The 10,285-nt window shown below is 38.3% G+C and overlaps 1 protein-coding gene across 1 annotated transcript; it reads left to right on the forward strand.

Moving 5' to 3' along the window:
• The first annotated feature begins 8,302 nt into the window (after positions 1-8,302).
• Positions 8,303-10,235, forward strand: bet1 (Bet1 golgi vesicular membrane trafficking protein). Its single transcript, XM_040122377.1, has 4 exons — positions 8,303-8,524; positions 8,699-8,805; positions 8,965-9,021; positions 9,398-10,235. The coding sequence occupies exons 1-4, from the start codon at positions 8,506-8,508 to the stop codon at positions 9,551-9,553; spliced, it is 339 nt and encodes a 112-aa protein (XP_039978311.1). The 5' UTR covers positions 8,303-8,505; the 3' UTR covers positions 9,554-10,235.
• Positions 10,236-10,285: the final 50 nt, after the last annotated feature.

Here is a 10,285-nt window from a genome sequence, read left to right on the forward strand (position 1 = left end):
AATTAAAGCATGACAAAGGCATGCAGTGCGGTGACATATTGTAGAGACAAGTGCAGTAGACCAAAGCTTTGTTGACATGAGAGACACAGCGGTGCCTAAAATTGTGATTCTGGTTTTGGTGTGTTGGTAAATGGAATTCACATCAGGGTGGGCTTCGTCTGGTTTTCTCTTTAGCTGAGAGAAAAAAAAAGTCCCATTCATGGCATTTAATAGAAAGCTGACAGGCTTGTGGTAGCAGCTTCAGCGGCGTATCAGCACGTCCTTGTGGTCAGCTCCCAAAAGGTCAACACCATTACAATTAAATGTGCATGATTGCCATATGAAAGTGAGCCCAGAGCAAAACCAGCTTGCACATTAATGCTGTTGTATCAAAATGAAAGAGCCCAACTAGGCTGAAGGAATTTAAAGAGATGACAGAAATGTTTTCTCAATATGATCAAAGACAAAGAGCTCAGTAGGCTCCTGGCTGGCTTATGACTCATTCTGCTAAAATCGCATCCTGGCAAACTTTTCTCCTTCAGGTTGATATACAGGAAAAGCTAATTAGTGCACGCTAATATTATGCAGGCCATTTCATTATCATGCTTATCAGTGTGTGTTGGAATAGGCTCCATACCCCCATGATCCTGCATTTTAAAGGGTGGAGGGACTTTATAAGCTGAAAAAAAAACAAAACCAAAAACCTCCTTCCTCCAGCCCTGTTTTTTTTCTTTCTTGGATGACTCTCAAACAAATACAATCACCTACTTTATTAGATTTGCTCAACTAAGGGAATTTGTTTTTACTCAAGCCTATTTCTTTTCTTAGAGTTTGTAAACAAGTCAAACTGGGATTATAACTCTCGGGGAAACTCAGACGTGCAGTTGTGTGTGGGTGACTTTAATCACCGTACATGAACCTGCAGACGGAGCAGACCTCCCGAACAGTGGCTTATATTGATGTAGCTCACACTGTAGCTGTGCAGCAGAGTTTAAAGTTACATACTTTGTGCGGGGGTTTTAACTAAAATAAGTGGGAATACTTAAAGAAACAGACTGTAACACAAGATACAGCAAGAACACGAGCAAATACACAGAACATAAAATAGGCTGTATCCATTGTTGAATTGCTCCACATTCAATTAATAAACTGACAAATGTTTTTCTTCCTAAAGAATAAATTAAAGCTCCAGGGTGAGTGGCTGAAAAACTAACATGCATGAAAGTTCCCAAATCAAAAAAGCAGATGAAATGTGAAGACAAACATGTTTCAGGGCTTTAAGAAGAGAAAAGAGTAGAGGAGAAGCAGATATATGGAACCCCTTTGACCAAATACACTCGTATGTACTGTACTAAAGCAAGCATTTCTCAGCAGTATGTGTCCATTTATGTTATATTCCCGTGAAACAACCTGCATATTGATTTTTTTAAGCAACCATCTTCTGATGTAGCTACTAATCAAGCCAGCCAGTTCCTGCAACAAAACAATCCCTGGACATGACATTTGTTACAGCGAGTCAGTAAATGTTTGCTGAGGGTGTTTCCAAAGACAGACTATGTTGTTAAAAAATGATCTACATGACGGCCATCGATCACATCATACCATTGAACTGGCCATTTAACAAAAGATTAAGATCAGTGGCGGTTGATTGAATTAATTTATCAAACTCCACTAAAAAAATCCACTAACACAAATCCACTAACATAATGTATAATACTTTGACACTTACAATGAGCACTTTTACTGATAACGCAATGTTTTTTAAATTTGTTGTATTGCTACTTTTACTGAAGTGAAGGATCCGAATATGATAATATTATAAGAATCTTGGATATTGATATACCATATGCTCTTTTAAAAATAGTGCATATGTGTTTATTACATGCAATGTGTAGATATTAAGGTATTTTGTTCCTGGGTCCAGCAAACTCAATGGCCGGTGATATTCCATTCAGTGCCCTTTCACAAGTGGTAACTGCATACCCATGTGGGTTACATGGTACTTGAACAAAGGTCAAATTTAATCAAATCGAAATACTGGCAAATACCGTGTTTTTCATGGTTTCTAGTCATAAAACTAATAATAATGTTGTCAGTCTTAAAGTACAAATATATATTTAAAAAAAAAAATAGAGTTGTGTGTATTTTTTTTCCGAAGAATCTAGTAAAGTAGTTGCACTTAGTTACTTTTCACCTCTGCACTGGAGCAATTGCAACCAACAATCAGACAGATGATGCAAAGTCAGAAGGTATTTCAGTGCCATTTCTATGCTGCAAGCTAATTTCCATCAGGGGTAGATTCACTGACATTCTGTTACATCATGTCTTGAGGTAAACAGCCTGCAGTGAGCTTGCCTGAATCTCAATTCATCTGTATGGCTGGTGGAAATGAGAATGTATTCAGCAAAGCATCCTCTGTCAGGCAAGTATGGCCAGTGACCTCACACACTTTGCCATACACGTGACTCCGAAGCAAAGACATGCAGTAGAAAAGACAGATGCTGCTGAAGTGGAATGGCTTGCTAAACACTCTGGGCCTGTCCTGCAAGCAAATGCTGGCCTCTGTGTCAATAAGGATTTTTTTCCACAATGACCGATTTATACATGTAGTTATTTTTTGTAGTTGTTCATTTATTCATAGATTACTAATAATTAGATCTACAACTAATCTGATGAGTTCCATTTCAGTTCATTGATTAAGTGATTAATTAGCCCAAGACAGTCAGTTTATTATCATATTAGACAAATAAAAAAACAGCAACACATTTGAGAAGCCGAAACCAGTGAAATTTGGTAATTTTTGCTTGAAAAATTATTTTAAATTGTTAATTAATTAATTAATTGTTAATTAATTTTCTGTCATGCCAAAAGTGATGAATCATTTCCACTCCATTAAAGATAATGAAGAGAATACAAGCCATAACCATATGATTGTATTGTCCTTCATATGGTTTCTTTCCATATAGTGAGCAATAGTAACCACCAAAACGAGTGTAAACACACAGCTCACGTATCTTCACTCTTTCTCCCAGCCAGTCTTTATTCAACACACTGATAACATATTGATGTGCATCAAGTATGGATGGAGAAGAAAGGGTTGGATATAAGAGCTGTGTCTGTGTTTGTGTGTGTGTGTGTGTGTGTGTGTGTGTGTGTGTGTGTGTGTGTGTGTGTGTGTGTGTGTGTGTGTGTGTGTGAGAGAGAGAGAGAGAGAGAGAGACAGAGAAGAAGAATAAAAAGCAAGGCCCAGGAGTAACGTTACCTTCCATTCAAAGGTCAAATAAGAAAACAATAATGTAACTTGCAGTTAGAAGCACTTTGAATGACATTCATTGATTAAATTTTCATCTGTGAGAAAGGACTAAACGGACTTGTGTACGTCATAATCACACTGAAAACAAAGCCCAGCTCCCAGTGGGGTTAACAGCAGTAGAGTGAATCAACATTTCAATTCCATTGTAAATAGTGTTACAGCTACTTTGTCAAGGGATTCAGTGTCAGTGTAGACCCTGAAAACCAAAGCTCAGTTTGAACAGCAGAAAGAGAAAGAATACACTCATATCTTCATGTTTATTAAAAGGGAATTTTGCTGCATTCAATGGGATTCAAAGCGGTTCATCAGGCTGCAGACATAGACACACACGCTCACCCACAAACAGACTGACACACAGATGAGGCGAATCAATAATAACATGTATAAGGGGCGCCTCAAGGGATATGGGCCCCATGAAAAGATATCACATTGGGCCCCCATTGTTTTTGCTTCCAAATTTTCTGTAAAGATATTAAGTAGCTAATGTTAAGGGAACCAAAGTAGCATATTTCACTATGGACAAAGCAAACAGGTTAATTTCCACCCCTCACGGACACCCACCTTTCTTTGCGAAAAATCGAGTGAAACACTATTGCCTTTTCATTTCTATTTTCTGTCTCTCTTTTCTTGCTTTTTGTTTTTGTTTCCTTTAAGAAGCTGAGACATGAGGACATGATGCTCCACCGGTTACAACAATTCACTGTTCTAATAAATTTTTAGGGCCCCTGTCAGTCACAGGCCCTCAGAATCGTCCAAAGCCTCTCTTCTTCCATACAATGGAGTGCCAACTTGTTTTAGTGTGAGTAATTGTGTTTTTCATTAGGAGTGACGGGGGATCCCCTGAAGGAATTCAGCAATATGGAAAAGCCATTAAGGTAAAATGTGAGCTCTAAATAGATTAATTTGAAAAAGGAATGTCTCTACCTTGATACTCCCCCACCCTCTCCCTCTCTCTATCTCAGTTTTCAATTTCAGTTATGCTTTATTTGCATAAATGTTTGGTAGCCATTCTTGCAAAAGCAATAAGATAACAAACTGTGATGAAACAGAATAATGCAAGTTGACAATACATAGACTATACCGTAAAAAGAAATGATGAAATGGGGAAACTGAAAAAACTGAAAAAACACATACTGTGTGGCTATATACACATAAACACAACATAGACAAGGTTTAAGAGGGCTCTGTTCTCTCTTACTCATCATTACATAGATTTCTCGATAATTATCAGGGTCTCAGTCATGAGCCTTCCAGATCTTACCAAAGCCAGGAAATCCTAGTCTCTTCACCGTACCGATCAAGAGTTAGGGAAGCTTCTCTCAGCTTAGAGCCATGTGGTTTCATCTCTGTCATTATGTACTCAAACCCACAGGCTCTTCCTCTTCTCAGAGTCTCTGTTGTCATATTTGACTCTACAAGTGTGGTAGGTCTGTATGGAGCCCCAAATTGGTCAATATTAACTAACTAAATAAATAAATAAGACATAATTAAACAAATAATCATTTGTTTAAATAGAGTAAAATATATACGTAAAGCCATAAAAAAATGTATTTCATTATTCAAACAAATTGAAAACCTCCATTAGCAGGCTCACCATTTGTTACCGAAATTTAGCAGGCTAGCTCTTGTTAACGAGAGCCACAACAAAGCCAAAGTAAAGTAGTGCTGCTGTAAATAAACACAATGCACAGTTATAGCACTGTACAATAACTAACCACTCCTTTTATGTAGTCTAGAAAGGTTGCACATGCAGCCTAACTAGACAGGAAAATAGCTAGGTTGACCTGTTGTAGCCAAATGGATCTAGCTAGCATGCTAGCAGGTAGCAGTAAGCATGCTAAGAGAGGCTAAGGGCATATTTGATAGTTGTCTGCTTGTCTCTTATTTTAGCCTCCATCCTCTCACTCTCACCTTGTCTGTTAGTTCTGTCTCTGTCTTTCACCTCACCCAGATATCACAGTGTAATACTCCTCCACATCTCAATAAAACCCATTTACTGGTGAATGAAAGGATTTAGGTCCATTCTGAAGAACAGAGCCATCTATTCAGACACCAAACCTGATATTAATTTACAGCCAGGGAATTGCAAGCATGGCTAAAGGGCTGGCAGAGTTCTTTTAACTGCAGTTCAAAACAGTGTTAAGTGTGAGAATCAAAATCCTTTCTCCGGAGACTAATAGTAGGATGCACAATAACATCCTTTTGATCTGTCCTCTGGCATGTTTTCCTCTACTCTTCTCCCCCTCCATCATCTGACTCATTCATCACTCCATTCTCTAGAGAAATTATGCTAATCGGGGCGAGCCATATATTGTTAAGCATCAGCATACAGTGAGATGTGCAGTGCAGAGATACAGTAGATGAGCACTTCTCATATTCAGCTAATAATGGTCCTGTCTCACTAAATGGATGCATACTTTACTGACTGGGGAGTATTTCTTTATCCTGATCCATCATAGATGAGTTGGAAGATTACTTTAGTAGCTTTATGTGCAGAGTAGCCAATGCATAATTCCTCCAGCAAGCACTTATCCTTTTCTGCCATCTCTTTTTCTAATGGTTGATTGTACAAATTAATGATTCATTGCTGATTAAAGTAATCGTTCAGCATTTTGGGAAATATGCAAATTCGTTTTCTTGTGGAGAGTTAGATGAGAAGAATAATGCTACATTCATGTCTATACAATGACTACCTGTCAGCTTAGCTTTGCAACTTCGGCTCTGTCTGAAGGCAACAAAAACTGCTGTCAAGCACCTCTCAACCTCACGAGTAAAAAAGCTTGAGAGGTGCTAGGTGGATTGTGTTACCTTTGGGCACATTCAGACTGCCTGTTTCCCCTTGTTTCTAGTCTTTATGCTAAGCTAGGCTAACAAGTTGCTGGCGGTACTCTCATGTGTAACGTACAGAAATCAGAGTGGTAGCAATCTTCTCATATAGTTCTTGGCAAGAAAGCGAACAAGAGTATTTCCCAAAAGGTGAAAAAATTCCTTTAAAGATTGCTGATATTGCATTTAATATCTTTGAGAAACTTTTCGCAGTTTGTGTGTTGTAGTCCTTTAAATTGTCAGATATAATTATCCTCACTGCAGAAAATAACTGATGGTATTGACCACAGAACATTCAAACCTGCAAACATTTCAACCAGCATTTGAAAACTCGTAGAGGACAATATAAAGCAATAATATACAGTCTTTCACAGAAGCTGGCTGTAACAAACAGCATACTGTGTACAGTGGACTGCTTAGGCATATGAGTATGTGTGTACATTCGAGCCAGTTTGTGTGCTGAATATTGCATCAGGGGTGTTCTGGACCCACAGAGTTTCAGTGAGGATTAAGACCAGTTTCCAAATGCCTTTCCCCACTCGAAAGATCCATCTGATAAATCCAGTCCTCTCAAATCCACAAAGGCAGTTGAGGAGCACACACACAGTTCAATCAATATCCTCTGTTCGTTTGACAATCCTGTCAAGGTCATGCATACAGCGAAGCCTTTGGGTATGACATAAAAAGATGAGCACTGGGGCGCTGAAATGCATTATGGTAGCTAGGAGCTTAAAGTTGTATTTATTTATAAGATATTGGATTGGAATAAATTAACGTCACGAAAGTCATTTTAATCTCTTATATCATATTAGATGTTGCCTGCAATGTTGGCGCAAGGCTAGGCAAAAGATGATGTATGAGGGGATAGGGATAGCTAATCACTGCTAAATAGCACCTTTAGGATTTTGGAAATATTGATAAACTAATTTCTGTCCTATACAGCACAGATGGATGTGTCAGTAAGGCCTATTATTAAACCCAGAGAGGATATTTGTTTCCAGTTTATGGTGGTCACATTTCGAAATGTTCAAAGGAAACAATCTGTCTGTGTCTCAGTGGAACATCATAGCCATTTTCTGCTCATAATAATATGTTTATTCAACCAAATGCAGATTAACCCATTGATGTTTGCCACTTTGGGACCTATTGACTTTTGAAGATGGGTGCAAGATGCAAGTAAGAATCAGTTGTTTTCTTTCTATAAATTACATTCTTTTTGTCTTAGTAATTATGCTTCTTATATGTAAATGATGCATTGAACCAATGAGCATTTGAAATTAGTTAATTTTCCATCTTTGTTAACTGCTATGAGCCTACCAACCAAAAGGATGAATGATGTGACTGTAATTCATTTTCTTTGGCCCAGAGAATACATCGAGTAAACCCCTACCAATGTACACACAATAAAAGGAGTGACAGAAAAACATATTTACATATTCAGATTTCGATTTTGGGTATTCTCACCCAGGGATGAGAAAACCATGGGATGTTGATTTTATTGAGACAACAAAAAATAAACACAGTGTGGTTCTTGTGACTGTGTTTGCATCAGAAGTTCAACAGCAAGTTAAAAACTATAGTTTCAACTCTGGTGACAACTTGTGATATTGCTCCTGTAGCATTAAGTCTATAAAAGCTCACCGTGAGACAGAATATAGGATTTGTGACATTAATTGGAAAAGATCATGCAGTGCTTACACTGCCTGATAATGATTAAGTTAAACTCCCTCTTCAAGCCATAGATAAATGTTGTCAGTCCAGAATGCGTACGAGGCACAGTCAATAGAGACGGATGCTGATGTGTTTGCTTATGATGCATTTTATCTTTATTAGTGGCTATGTCACCTCACAGTGCTAATTTCTATGGTCATTTCAAGCCGAGTGACATGATTTTTTAAAATAAATTCCCCTATAGGCGCGCGCACACACACACACACACACACACATACACACACACGCACGCACGCACGCACGCACACACACACACACACACACACACACACACACACACACACACACACACTCGACCATAAACTGCACAGACAGACATGCAAGCACGGCTCTAACGCAGACACACACTTAATACTGAATTCATTTTTCTACTAATTACTAATTAATCAAATAAATTTAATATAATTTCTTCTGAAGCAATTTAATGTGGAAATGAAACACATCGTCCAAAGAGTGTTTTGTTTTGCAATCGCAATATTGTCAGGGAGGACTGTCCTCCTCGGCCACCGTATGGTATCGTGGCGTTCGCTGATGTGCAAAGACTTCCCCCAGTGAATTGGTTACCTGATAACTGTAATTTCTGGATCGGTAAATCTGAATTTGTTGCCCCTCGCATTAAATACACCACCGGACAGCATTTTCTTTCCCGGGTCAAGATGAGGCGCGCCGGTTTGGGTAAGAAACAAACGTTCATAGTGATTTGTAAGCTAGTTAGCCAATGTTAGCTAATGTTGTTATCAAATGTGAATGAATGTTGGTGGTTGTGTACTCCAGGCCCAAGTTTAGAAACTCTGCCGGCTTTAACGCCATGTGTCAGAACCGGTGTATTAATGTTGTGGTTTCATACAGGTGAAGGAGGCTCTGGGAGTTATGTAGCAAGTGGATACAGTGTGTATGAAGAGGAAAATGAACACCTACAGGAGGGACTGAGAGCTAAAGTCAACGCTTTGAAAAGTGTAAGTAGCTACTGATGAAATGTACCAGCTAGTTAATGTTTTTCCTGGTTGATTAATATAAAAAGGCCAGAACCTCAGAGTTCCAGTGTTGTGTATCTTTTTGTCCTCTCTGAGAATTGTTTTTATTCATATTAATTCCTCGATACTTGATGTTAACAGCTGTCTATTGACATCGGTACGGAAGTGAAATACCAGAATAAAATGCTGGACGATATGGTGAGTTTCCTTTAAATATGTTAACAAAATATGAGCGATAAAAGAAACATTGAGATTGTCTGCTGAAGTAAAAGCAATCATACCACTAAATAACTAGCTGAATAACTAGCTACTAAAGCTTTCATTGTAGTGGATTTTAAAAAGTACAGTATTTCCCTCTGAAATGTAGTGGGGTAAAAGTATAAAGTAGCATGAAATGTAAGTACCCAAGTAAACTACAAGTGCCTCCTAATTGTAATTTAGTAAGTACTCAAGTAAATGCATTTGGTTATATTCCACCATTTTCAAATATAATAACATATCTAGGATCCGAGTGTTGTGTTTGTTTGTGGGCCTGCCTGGACTTTACACTTTTCATCCCTCTTTCTCACACTAGGACACAGACTTTGACTCAACAGGCGGCCTGCTTGGCGCCACCATAGGCAGAGTGAAGCAGCTGTCCAGAGGCAGTCAGACCAAAGTGTTGTGCTACATGCTGCTCTTCTGCTTTTTTGTCTTCTTCGTCCTGTACTGGTTCATCAAGCTGAGGTGATAGGGCGGTCCTCCTAGATTTGGCCCTTTTCACTTCACATCTTCCTCCCCAGTCGGTGCCATGCTGATGCAACTCAAAACTAGACCAACATATTGATGATGAGGAATGGCAGGGTTTTTTTTTTTTTAAAAGTATCTGTTTTACTGCCCTGGTGTCTGTTAACACTTCATACAATGACCCCAAAATTGAGTAATGAAAGGACTTCTACTGATGCTATTTGATGGAAAAGTAAAACTGGTGTAGAAAAGTGCAAAAGATGTGAGGTGATTAATGATCACGTGAAGCAGGTATCATGTATACCTTAAGTAGACAATGTCAGTATTTGTATGTACTTGATATCAGCCCATATCACCTGAGCTGAGAAGATGAGACATAACATTAAACATATAAGAACTGGAGAAGATACTACTGTGCCAATAACCTTAAAGCAGTAGTGGGCATATTGAATGATATACAGCACCAAAACTGTGGATCACTTGATCAAACAACCCCAGTTGTGTCGAAAGTGATTAAGTTATAGAATGCTAGCTGAAACAAATAATCTAGTGTATTTGCTTTCAAGAATGAATGGAAATATTACAGCTTTTGTCATCCATACAAACAATAATAGTGTAATTCCTTGATGTTCAAATTTTGTTGTAAAAATGTTTTTTAATGTAAATAAAGACATTTTATGCTCTGACTTGACCAGTGTAAGTGCGTGCGATTTAAACACGCATATAGAATGTGTTA

Source organism: Xiphias gladius, chromosome 24 (assembly GCF_016859285.1).
Source record: "Xiphias gladius isolate SHS-SW01 ecotype Sanya breed wild chromosome 24, ASM1685928v1, whole genome shotgun sequence".
Classification (NCBI taxonomy): Eukaryota; Metazoa; Chordata; class Actinopteri; order Istiophoriformes; family Xiphiidae; genus Xiphias; species Xiphias gladius.

Bases quoted from the DNA above. Each gene is read 5' to 3' on its own strand.
- bet1 (XM_040122377.1), top strand. The intron at 8,806-8,964 runs GTAAGTAGCTAC...TGATGTTAACAG, and splicing joins AAGTCAACGCTTTGAAAAGT to CTGTCTATTGACATCGGTAC. The intron at 9,022-9,397 runs GTGAGTTTCCTT...TTCTCACACTAG, and splicing joins ATAAAATGCTGGACGATATG to GACACAGACTTTGACTCAAC.